Raw genomic sequence first — 12,776 nt, forward strand, 5'->3', positions numbered from 1 at the left:
GCTTTCTTGTCAAAGAATAATAATGGTGAGGAAATAAAATAGTCCTGAAGTTAAACTTCAGTACCACATCTCCTTAGTTACTCTGGTTATCTGTGCAAGACTGTGGCCTTCATATGAAGTATTTTCCTTCTCTGTGCTAGAAAAATGAACACCCATTCTTATCTGTATTGCTGGTCCTTATAATTATCTGCAAAAATGGAAACCAAAACTTTATGAAACTGTAGACCTTATGTAGCACAGTCAGTTTTTAAATGCGTATGAATTTTAGAAAGGTTAGTTTATCCAACAAAACTTTTAAAATAGTTTCTTTTTATGTATATATTTTTTATATATGTATATACACACACATACTCTATCTATATATACCCTATATATATAATTACTCCATGTAGTCCTCAGTGTTAGTTACTGTCAGAAGTGACATAGGTATAGTTGAGTCTCTCTGGAGAGAGAGGGGGGTAGACCACGTGGTTCTTGATGCTGTATAAATCATTGTTAAAACACTGCTGTGACACCTACGTTATGTACAGTGTTGTGATTCAGGCATTTCTTAAAAGAAGGATTTTCTTTGCCCCAAAGTTGACAGTAGTAAGAGAGATGTCTTTATTTGCTGGCTTTCTGCCTATGCAAGCGTGTGTGGTAATTCTGCACTGAGTGTTACCTGTGTGCACAGTTTTTCAAGGCTTGGTCCATTTCAATTGAATTTTTGTACACCAGAGCTTTGCAGACAGGCAGTTGTCCAGCTATAGTACTGTTTCCTTTCCTCTTCCTAAATGTCAGTAATGACTTGCAGGATACCTGTTAGGAAGATACTTTTGCGTGTTTAATCACTTTGACAAAAATTCAGCCCCGCTGGGAAGAAAAGAACAAGACAGCTTCTCTCAAGGTATGTGTTGCTATAGACCATCAGGTAGAGCAACATCATTAAAAATATGATTATTTTTTTCCAGCTGTCAGACTTTAATGCAGAGAATTATAAGCTGTATGCATCTTAAATATTTGTTCACTGCTGCTCTAATTAGATGTGTTTATTTCAGCATCTTAACTGGTGATGAAGAGGATGAAGAAATATACAGTACTGAAGATTGTGAGTTTGCAGCCAAGAAAAGGAAAAAAGATCATTTTAGGAATAACACAGATTCGCAATGTAAGGCTGTTGGGGTTTTTTTTAAATTTATTTTAGAAGACTTATAGGCTTAGCAAAATTTTGTAATAGCCATTCATTTATAATTCGCCTTTAGAGTAGCTTTCTGAGTTATGTATACTTCTGTTGGCTACAAATTCTGGTGTCAGAAGTGATACATCTTAATTGAACTGTGGCATTGATCATCTATTGGATGATTTTTAATTTTTTTTTTCCAAAGATCCAAAGGTAATTCATTTAAGAATAGTAATTCCTGAATAATAAATTTCTTCTGGTACTAACCACTGTTTTGTTTTGTGGACTAGTTTTAGATTAAATTCATCTGATGCTTATAGAAGCTGCTGCTTACTAAAGCAGTTGTTTTATTTTTGCTTAATTCAACTTCTGATCAGTGATAACTCCAGAATCAGTTCATAAATACATTTTGTCATAGTATTTATAGCTCTTGGTAATGACCTTATCAGTATTTAATTTCTTGAAGAAGGTCCATTTTTAAAAAAAAAAAATATGAAAGCCATTTGTCAGTTCTCATTTTTAAAAGATCACCTGTACTTTGGACTGCAAATGTGTATGACAGCAAGTAAGCATACTGAAGTAGAGATTTGGTAGAGTAAGTGAAAAAAGGTAAGTTGATGAGAAACTTTTTGGCATTTCTAATGCTTTGATCTTGAAATGATCTCCATTATTTGTATATTCCCAAAAATGTAACGGAGATGGTCTTGCAAAAAGTAGCAAGCTTCCCCAGGTTTGTCTCAGCTTAAAGTATTTCAAAAGGTTCAAGTGGCTATCTGTAAGAGCATGCTTTCATTTGACAACATACTAGACTGCTGAAAGCTGAAGGTCTGCTGAATTGCCTTTGTTCGTCTTGTATAATTGACTTTCCTGCAGTATTCTGCAACTAGTTGAACCAAGTGGATGTGGAGCAGGCACCTTCACAGCATAAAATAAGTTGGAGGGGTAGAGTGGTCAGGAATGAAAAGGTTGATTATTTCTGTACGTTCCTGTGTTAAGTGCCAAAGAGCCTGCTGGATTAAAAAAGACAAGGGGTTTTGTAGGAGAAATCGACTGTTGTTGGTACACAGTTGACAAAAGTTGTGCTATGTCTGCCAATTGTGTGCCAACCCTTGTGTTTGATTTATAAAATTATTTAACGCTTCCTTTATTTTTTTGAAGTACATAACTGCTGAAAATTTGTAGTCATCCTTTTCACCCTTTTTAAACTTCCTTCATTAAAACTGTTCTACCATCTCTCCTATCTTATGAAGCATTTTATTGAGGATGGTCTGTTTTGTTCAGTTTCTTTCTAGAAGGCATTACCTAAAGTGGAAGCCTAAAAATGCTTATATTTTGATTTTATTTTAGGTTTTTATCGTGAAAAGTGGATTTATGTTCATAAAGAAAGCACCAGGGAAGTAAGTCCTGCATGCTGTGGGTCAATTCCCGCAATCTTTATGCTCCTTAATTGACAAATAGTATATGTAAAAAAAAAAAATGTATTTGTGCCATTGTGGTCTTAGAGGTTATTTTCAACTCTCTCTTCATTGGCAACATAGTACATGTGCACATGGTGAGGCAAAGCCAGCTAGCAAAGTGATGTTTACATGGGTCATTGTGGCAGAGATGTGGGAACTTGTACTGCTTCTCCAAGCCCATCTGTACTTTGTGTCTTTGAACTAAAATTGAAAGTATCTGCAAAACCAGAGTAATGTCCCCAAAGAAGGTGTCTGCAGGCAGCTATCTGATATTTTGGAATCTTGGTGTAAATTTGAATGTAAGTAAAACTTCAGTGTCAAACTTTACAAAGAGGACCTTTGTATTCCACAAAGTCCAGAAGCTTTCAGTTTGGGATACAAACTGTAACATGCAACTGTAAAAGGAACATGAAAGATCTTGGAATGACCACTTGGAAAGCCAAGAGTTAAAATACGTCCATTGTATGTAGAGATAAACTGCCTTGAAGTTCGAGTTTCATTCCTGTATTGATTCCTATGGTTATCTGAGATGAGTGGAACTTGAGCACTTCTAAGGATGTCTGTCATCCACACAGTAACGCCAGCCAGGACAGACAGAAGGAGGTGAGTGTGATGATCCTAGCCATGCAGGCAAGAGTTGGCTTTGCGTTTTAGAGCCAAGAGAGACCATAATGAGCTCTGTACTCCCTGAGCATGGTGTTGTGGAGAGAGCTTACATAGAAGAGACCCTGGAAAACTTCACCTTGCAGGCCAGTGACCTGGAGGCTGCCCTCTACATCTGAAGGGTATTACAAAGCCTTTCACCAGATTCATAGCCCTCTTTCCCAATTTTATCTTCATCTGTGGTAGATGTAGTTACTTACCTTGGTCTGCAAAAGTCTCGAGCATGCTCTTTCCTTCTGTGCTATCTTAAGTTTAGGGTAAGGAGGAAAGGGGGATAACAGACTGTCATCAGTCATTATGGTGTTTTGGATGATAAGGTTGTTAAGCTGAGTTTTCAAACTACATTCTGGCTGAAACAGAAATTGCCTAAAATCACGCATTGCTGTCCTTCATAACCGGTATGTTGGGATTATTTTTTTTCACCCTACTTGTGCAGAAGTTGGTGTACTAGTGATGTGTGATTATTTGCTTGGGTTTCTTGTGCATTCAGAGAGTGGACAAAGCATTCTGGTGTACAAATTAGCTTATACTTGTCACTGCTTGGGTCTTCTAATGATTGACCATTCACCTTTCCTGGGTGGTTTTTTTAACATAAAAAACAAAACCAGGATGGTTACAATTAATCACTAATATTTTTCAAGTAATTCCTTGTATAAATTAAAATGCTTAGAGTAAAAGTTAAGTAGCAGAATGAAAAAGTAGGAAGGAATAAGTATACTTGAAAAAAAAATTCAGAGCAACAATTGCAGATATTCTAAAACATAATTTACAGAGGCTCTAGTTTTTCATACAGGTTATAATCTTACTTGATTTCAAAATGGCTGTCTCGCAACTAGGAAACTTTTCCCAAACTGGATACTGAATTTTAGGGCAAAGTGACAAGAGTAGGAAAGTCTTGATACGAAACATGTGAAACATGCTGTGGGAGAGCACTGAAAATAAAGAAAACCAAACCAAGTGCAGATATATAGCTGAAATGAAGTAGGAGATGCTCTTGAGTAGTTTTGTCATGATGGGAACAGTAGTGCTGAAGTTTCATAAAAATGTGCTTCCAGCTGTTCAAGGAAATGTACCTCTCATCAAAAGGCCATGCTTAAATACATTAATAACTGTTTAGCCAGAGAATAGCCACAAATATTTACATTTCAACAAAAGTTTTGTTGTCTGTAAGGGTTAATTCACTGCTGTTAGCCAACAAGTTGTGCATATTGTGAAGCATTCAGCAGGCTTGGATCTTGGGTATATTAACTGGATGAGCAAGCAAGCAGTACAATCCTGAATTCAGTTATTAAGCAGTAGGCAGTAATTACCACCACTCTGCAGTGAATAGTTAACTGTCTCCTGTCCCACTGGGGTACATCCAAGGTAAGCTTTCTTTGGGTTGCAAAAAGGAACATTAAGTTGTACTGCCATCACATAATTCACCAAAAAAGTCCATCTAGGAATGAACTTCAAATCATTATTTATCCCCCTCCCTCCCTGGGCTGATAAGCTGTACTAGCACACCGCTCTGCAAGTACCTCTTGCACCAGTTGTAAGGTTTTTCTAGCCTCGTTACATTTGCTCCAAGGCTCTTATGTGGCTTTGTGGCTTTGGATTTAGTCAGCTTATGTGATTCTATATTATTTTGGGCTGCTAGTACCATCTTAAGTAGTTCCGCAACAGCCTCTGAAACTTCTATTTTCACCTGAAGACATCTGTGCAAAAGTACCAAAAGATAATGCAATTGCCTTTGCTCTTGGTACCTAACAAAAAATGTACCTAAACTTCTAGCACCCAGAACATAAATTCTAGATGTTGAGACCATTTGATCTTCCAATCCCCGGATCAAGTAGCTGTGTTCTTATCCTCAAATGTGAACATAAACTCAGTCAGTTAATGCTTATGGCTGTAAGCTCAGACTGCTGTACAAACAAGCTCTACCTTGTGCTGAGGCAAATGGGGACTCTGATAGCCATGAGAGAGCGACAGCATTGTGGCCATGCAATAGTGGAGTAGATTCCCGGGACACTCACATACCCATGATGACAGATTGCACAGTTAGTGTGAATTTAAAGGCCTTGGTGTCGAGTAATATTGCCTACGTATCTGTTAGTTCCAAATAGCGTATCTGGTGTCATTTGTTCTACAAGAAATTAAATAAATCTTCAGTCCAGTTATATTTCCAGGGAGCATGGTATACATAAACACCAGTTGCATGGCAGAGTGCTTTTCTGAATATTTTCCTCAATTTTATCTTTGTTTCTTTTCATTTAAAGTGTGTTTACTTTTCTTCTCAGAGACATGGCTATTGCACTTTGGGAGAAGCTTTTAACCGCTTAGACTTTTCGAGTGCAATTCAGGACATCAGAAGGTTCAATTATGTGGTCAAAGTAAGCTCTTTATTTTATATGCATATTTTAAAAATGCATTTGCTGATGTGCCTGTGTGTACAAAAGAAATAATTTTGCACTGAACAGCTGATGATTTGTGACTATAAATATCCTGTTCATATGTAATTTGTACTGCATGAAGCAACTTTAAATTGAGTATTTTTTCTTTGATGAAAACTCATTATATTGCTCTATGAAAGCCTATAACTTGAGGAGGATGGTGGTGGCCAGTATGCTATGTATTTACAGGGAAACACTGATGGTAGTTTCAGTAGTTGTTCATCAGTCTGGGTAGTGAACTCTCTATAAAGGCAAAATAATTCCTATACAACCAAAAATAGCAAAGTGTAATACATCTTAAATGTACTTTACTACATCTTAAATGTGCTTAAAATAGCAATTTCCGGAAGAATAATTGATGTGTAAATGTTCTGCAGTTTCTGTTTCTTCTGTAGCTTAAGAGTCCTGTGATTCATAGCACACTTTTTTAATCTAGAACAAGATACATATATTTACCTTTGTAAACATCCCTTAAAACTTGAGACTCTGGCTTTTTCAGTCTTCCTTTTTTTTGTCTTCTAGAAATGAGTTTTATTGCAAGTCATCTTTTATGAATAATACAGTGACATGATGTTTCTAGAAACAATTATGATATACTAATCTCATGATTCCTTGGAAGGTCCCTTTCTCACTACGTTAGCTTCTTTGGGTCAGGTCTAGTCTTAGGTTGAGACTTAAGTGCATGGAACCTTTAAATTCTGGATAACGGTGCTATCTGCCTGTTTTCCAAAACTATGTCACTTGTACTTTAGGGAGCCACATAGTGTTATGCCTTAATTTCCTCAATGCCTGACCAGCTGCCCACTTGGAAATACCTGTTCTGGGAGATACTGATCTTTCTCTAGCCCCAAGTTTTTTTTTTGTCATCTAACCTGAGGTAGTAAACCACTTGTCCTAACTCCTAGAGAAGCTCAAAATGTGAGACACATCAGGGCTAGAGTTCCGTGCAGTGGTGAGGCTGTTCACAAATGATATAGTGGTTAAAATGCATTCAGAACTTGAAAAGACACAAATCAAAATTCCCATACCTATCTGCTGTATACAAGTTCTCACTTCCCTGAAGTTTCTAATAGTGGAGATGTTCTATGTAGATCTCATTTAATGCAGTGCAGCAGTTCCTATTTCTTCTCCTCTAAGAATTATTCCTAGTTATGCATGAACAAAATGATGATTACTTTTATGTGTTGTTCTGCTTCTTGCATTTAAGATAGCAGGATACAAATCAAGAAGAGATTTTTTTAAATATCAAGCCCTACTGGATGGTTATTTGATCCCAGACCACCAAGATGATCCATTTTTATTCTCCAACTAACTAAAAACCTCCCAATCATTATTAAAAATGAGTATAGATGTCTGCTCAGGACCCTTTTAGGGTGGGCAGTGGTGGGAGGAGGTAGGATCAGCTGTTCTCCTGTACTTGTTTGTGCTGTAGTATAATGATCATTTCTTAGCTGTTAAATGTCTGATACATTGAGTTTGATATAGATGGTCTTTTTTCAGAATGTTTCCTTTTGAATAAACAGTTGATCCATTCAAAGTTATAATCTCTAGTAGACAACATAAGCCATGGCTATGCATGTATTGGTAAGACTGAACTCATGTGCCAGATCCTTGTACTTGTGCACCTGCTAAAATTCTCTTAATCTGTGCACATTAACCGTCACTGAAATTGGAATCTTCATTAAAATCAGCCAGGAGGAAGTTGTTTCTTTGATTTGATCTTTAGTCTGACTGACATAACTGAATTTGTTTAAATTAATCAAGAGAAATGTACATACATTGGCAAACTGCCAGAGACCTCTGAATTACTAATCAAACTAAAAGGCTTTGAAAATGCCAAGAAAGAGATCCTGATATCTAGTCTCAAAAACTGTATAAATAGATTTCTTGTATTTAAATACATCAGTAGAATTATTTCCTCCTTTCATAGTACATAATGTTTTGTCAGGGATCATGCAGAGAAGCCAGAAGGAACATTATCAGGGAGCAAACAGGTGTATTCACTCTTCCTCCAAAGGAAAATTAATGTTGAGTTTAGTATCAAATCAATGTTTTAGAAATAATTTTTGGCAGGTGTAGTCTTTGTTCACCCTCTGTGCCAATAGCTGATGCTGTCCTACAAAGCGTGGCTCGGCAGGTTGGCATTTCAAGCACTCTGTAGTGGATATGGGTTTCGATTCCCTGCTCTTCCTTTCCGATGTATTGAGAACACTTGTTCTGAACTCTGTGTTACAAATCACAATTGTCAGGCTTGGTGCCACACTTCTAAGCATTGCAATACAGTCATAACACCAAAGTCTCTCTTCTTTTTCATACTAAGAGACCATTTCTTGTTGAAGAGGCAATGGTCCTCATCAGCTACAAAACTGAATCTAAAATGTGAAAGCAAAGGTGTTAGAATGGAGCAAGGGCTGCTTCTAGTAGCTATAGCTTGGCATTCGTGCATGGCAAGAACTTAAACTATTCTGGTTACTTTCCCTAGATCACTTCCACTGTTCTTGCCACTCTTCTGTTCACAGTGGTTCCAGTGAGGAATGTGTGGACAGCTAGGAGATCCTTACAATATAGTTAAGGGAAAGTTACTAATACAGTATGTGTACTGTTGATTATTGGATTACTGTGGTTTCTTCTACCAGGGACCTGAATGTGGGAGTAATACAGATTTTTTTTTTTTTCTTCGTCCAGTTTAGGTAAAATATGGCATTTCCTCTCCATGAGCAGAAAGTAGTGCGCTAAGTCCATCACACCTTGGTTTGACCAGTATGATACTTTCACTCAGAAATTGAAAGTCTGATAATTGGTATCAGTTCAGAGTGGTGTTCCTGGCCACCAAATCTGTCAGGGAGTTCAGGACCCAGTCACATCAAAGACCACATTTCTATTTGTAAGCCTCTAAAACAGACTCCCTCCATTGTTTCATTACAGCTTATAAAGACCATACGTCATGTGCTCTATCAGAGATAAACACTAGCGTTTGTACAGTATTTTGAATATACACATCTCAGAGTTGTTCATGGGATGCCAGTGGGAATGGCTAAAGATTTCTGTGTTTGTCTTGTTTGTTTTCTGAACTCTGTAGTGATGTTTTCATGAAATATGGTTAGAGTGCTTTAGGCTATTCTAGGTGAATGTATGTACTGAAAGTGTACATTTGAAACCATCCTTTAATTCTGTCATTCTTCTGAGTTTTAATTCTTTGTCCTAGCTTTTGCAGTTAATTGCAAAATCCCAGTTAACTTCACTGAGTGGTGCAGCACAGAAGAACTACTTCAACATTTTGGACAAAATTGTGCGGAAGGGTAAGACTTAAGGTTTTGTAATCTGCTTGTTTAGATTTAATCACTGTGATTAGGTATCAGTTGGTGGGGTTTTTTGGTTAGCTTTATTACTGTTTTTACATTGTAAGACAAAGAATAGCATATTTAATTAGTGAAAGGTTTCATGCTTCCCATCTCACAGCTGCAATAAGTTGTTTTCTCTTGATTATTGAATCATGTCTGTTGAAACAAATTGGTGAAGTTAAATGACAATCAGAATCTATTCAGAAACTATTGGTTACTATTAAATTACACTTTTTTTTAGATTAGTTACATGTTTGGTTTTCAGTTTCTATGATGTACATAACTGCTTTTCTTTATTGTTTTTTTTTTTAAAAAGCTCTTACATAATATTGGGAAAAAAATTCTGGTAACCACACTAGACACGTAATACTATCAGCTTTGAAGAGAAGAGATTGGATTTATAACTAGTTGTTCAACATTAAGTTTATTAAATGCATAGCATGAAATGTTACATCAAATTTGCCTGTGAAGTTGTTAATTATTGATCTTGCACTTATAGAACAGCACTAATGAATCTCATGGTGGGAATTAGGGCAGCTATTTGAACACAAACAGTCGAGTTGTAATTAGTTGATCTAAAAAAGTGTTGATTAGCTTGAGCTAACTGTATTAGCTTGGTTAACTCGGTTAACAAACCAAATACAACTTTGTTTTTGTTTTTCAGTCATGGAAGACCAATATAATCCACGATTAATCAAAGATCTTCTACAGGATCTGAGTTCTACTCTCCGTATACTGATTAGGGGAGTGGGAAAATCTGTGTTGGTAGGGAACATCAATATTTGGATTTGCCGATTAGAAACTATTCTTCTGTGGCAACAACAACTGAAAAACCTTCAGATGAACAAGGTATATTATTAAATGATGCTAAAAAAGTAATTGGGGGAGGGGAATTATATCGAACGTTGATTTGATTTGTAAGTGAACAAAGTTTCAAATACATCTTAAAACAGTTTTACTTGGAATCAACTTAACTTTCTAATGTTTTAATAGCTCTTTTCTAATGAGGGCTTCTACAGTGCCTGTACTGCTGGTTTGTAGTAGAGATGTCTTAGATGTAGTTGTTTTTCTCACCCAAATAAATTGCAAAATGTTGGTCTCTCGATTGTTAGGTAGAGATGGAAAAAATACCAGTTTTTAATTTCAAAGCAAATGTTCCACTACTGAAGAAATAAAAATCTAAAAGGAATTTTAGAGGTGGATCAAGAAAACAGAAGTAAAATATTCAAGTAGCAATTTTACAGCTTTATTCATTAGCATAGTTGCTTTTTTGTAAGAGAAGGATAATGACTTCAGCATCTGGATTCTGATCATGCGACTTTGTTCAAAGCATGTGGTATGCACTGTTCCAGGCTTTTATAGTGGAAACTTCTGATAAGCAGGCAATTTTTTCAACCTGTCTGGGTTACTCCTGGAAGAAGAGATGCTACAAGACACTGCTCACAGTAAAGTCATACAACTGTTTCATCTGTTTGCTTTCAGCTATGAAATTTTGAAATTGTTCTTGCTGTGTGTGCCAGGTATCTGAATAAAACAGCTTACTTTGGGTTCCCCATTTCTCCTTTCCATTCCAGTCTCAGCAGTTTTCATATGCCAAACAACCACAGCATAGGCAGTTTTGAGGCACTGCAGTTGCTGCGTTTCTTTCCAGTGTGCCACTTCTATTTGAGCAGTTGAAATAACTGATGAGAAATCTTGCATCTCTAATGCTCACATATTCCTGAACAGAATGACAGTCCCAGAGATGTTTATAACAGATGACACTATGGAAAGTCTAGGCTATAAGTGAGATGAATGGTTGTGAAATAAACTGACATAAGCGAGAGCCTGCCTGTGTGCAGCTGCTGTGCTGCCAGTGCCTTGTGACTGGGCAGCTCTGCTGGGTGGGGCCGGCAGCTGCCCACACTCCCTCCCTTGCCAGCAGGGACACTGCTTCCAGCTGTGCCAGGCTTTGTGCCACCAGGCAGTATAGGCTCCAGATTCTGTCATGTATGTACCCTGTTAAAGTTCAGCAGAGGTGTATACTCTCAACAAGAACTTTCTCAGTGCTCTGATCTGTCACCCCCTGCAGAATTGCTTACTTACATATCAGGGGAACTATCTTCAGACTTCAAAAATGGACCTACTCTTTTCTGCCTCTGACTATCATAATGTTTTCATTCTGTGTTTTGGCTCCTCAGTCCTGTATTCTAATTGTCTTAAGGCAGATTGACACATGCTCTGTTTCTTAATAAAAATTGAGAAACTGTAGTTATCGTACAAATTGTAAATAATTGGTTCATACCTTTATTATAGTTAGGGTTTTGGAACAGTTCTCGCACAAGTGAAATTGAATAATATTGTAGTTTTCAAGACTGTACAGTATTATTTTCTAGGACAGAAGTGTTTTAAAATTATTTGAAATAATTTAGGATATGTTTATTTTAACAGTAGGAAAGCTGTAAGTTACAAAGCTACAGTCTGTGGCTCCTTCTGTACCTGTAGTCATTTAAGTTTTCAACAACAGCAGTTAGAGAATAATGGTAGCCAAGAAATCAGTGTCACAGAATTAACCATAGATATTACTCAACGGTTTTGTACAAACTAAACTAAGACCTGAGAAACCTCTAAAGTAAGAATCTTACTTGTACCTTATGCTGTCAAGTTTTTGTAGTTAAAAGTCTTCAACTCTTATTTTCAGCAAGTCAACAATGGTCTTACGCTTAGCGATCTCCCTGTCCATATGCTGAATAACATCTTATACAGATTCTCTGATGGCTGGGACATTATTACTCTGGGTCAAGTGACCCCAACTTTGTACATGCTCAGTGAAGACAGACAGTTGTGGAAAAAACTCTGCCAGTACCATTTTGCAGAAAAGCAGGTAATACTCTATCATTTGCATAACTGTGGCCCTTATCTTTGCAGTTTGGTATACTAGTAATGAAATGTGACTGTACCCTTTTTGAGATAAAAATATGACAGTGTGCAGTAATAGTGAAAATGTTCTCTTTTGGGGGCTTGATTTGTACTAAAAATTGTACTTAGCACTGTCTGTGAGTTTAGGGTAACTATCAGGCCCTTTCTTTGCATTATTTTAAAAAGTCTACTGTAAGATTATTTTTTTTAAACTACACAATCCCCAACAAGTGTGGCAGAGGATACCTCTAAGGTGTTTCTAATTTTAGTACCTAAAGCAGAAGTTGTTTTACTAACCAAGGTAGGCAGACAGATTGCTCAAAACTTTCAGGCTACATGAACAGTTTGGTGAAACCAAAACTGGATTTTTGCAAAAAAAAAGAATAGAACAAATGCTTGATACTTTGCAATTAAGAACAAAAAGAGAACTGGTACTTTTCTGTCAGTTCCTCATAAAAAGCATTAAAGTAATCTAGGAATGCCTCCAGAACTGTCTTCGTTTTCTGACAGCAATATATGCTGTGACAAAATCAGACTAGGTGAAAATAAAGCTATGAAAATAGAAGTTACTTCATCAGAAGTGGAGGAAGAACTTTAAAAACCTAGTACATTCCAGACTGCAGGAAGTGAAAATATGCATTCTTACATCTGATGGGTTGAAGTGGTACCATTTGGTTGATGACTACCAGATTAAGTATTATTATAACAGGAGAGGTAAAAGTGAAGATCGATTAACTCATGTGCAGTTGACCCAAATAAGAATTTTGGTGAGATGAAAGGCTTTAGAATGAACTTCATGGAGAATGTAGACAGATAACAAGGAAAC

At 36.8% G+C, this 12,776-nt stretch overlaps 1 protein-coding gene across 5 annotated transcripts in view; it reads left to right on the forward strand.

The window, feature by feature from the left end:
- The window catches only part of FBXO25 (F-box protein 25), a 31,990-nt gene that overhangs the window by 9,776 nt on the left and 9,438 nt on the right, over nucleotides 1-12,776 (forward strand). For 3 of the 5 annotated variants that reach the window (XM_074861658.1, XM_074861657.1, XM_074861659.1), the window contains exons 3-8: nucleotides 1,038-1,147; nucleotides 2,507-2,556; nucleotides 5,559-5,651; nucleotides 8,917-9,010; nucleotides 9,717-9,901; nucleotides 11,733-11,915. In XM_074861658.1, the coding sequence (XP_074717759.1) occupies nucleotides 1,038-1,147; nucleotides 2,507-2,556; nucleotides 5,559-5,651; nucleotides 8,917-9,010; nucleotides 9,717-9,901; nucleotides 11,733-11,915 (715 nt within the window). The remainder of the gene's footprint in view (nucleotides 1-1,037; nucleotides 1,148-2,506; nucleotides 2,557-5,558; nucleotides 5,652-8,916; nucleotides 9,011-9,716; nucleotides 9,902-11,732; nucleotides 11,916-12,776) is intronic. The other 2 variants (XM_074861660.1, XM_074861661.1) reach the window with 1 other exon arrangement.

This window comes from Strix uralensis, chromosome 3 (genome assembly GCF_047716275.1).
Source record: "Strix uralensis isolate ZFMK-TIS-50842 chromosome 3, bStrUra1, whole genome shotgun sequence".
In the NCBI taxonomy this organism is placed as follows: domain Eukaryota; kingdom Metazoa; phylum Chordata; class Aves; order Strigiformes; family Strigidae; genus Strix; species Strix uralensis.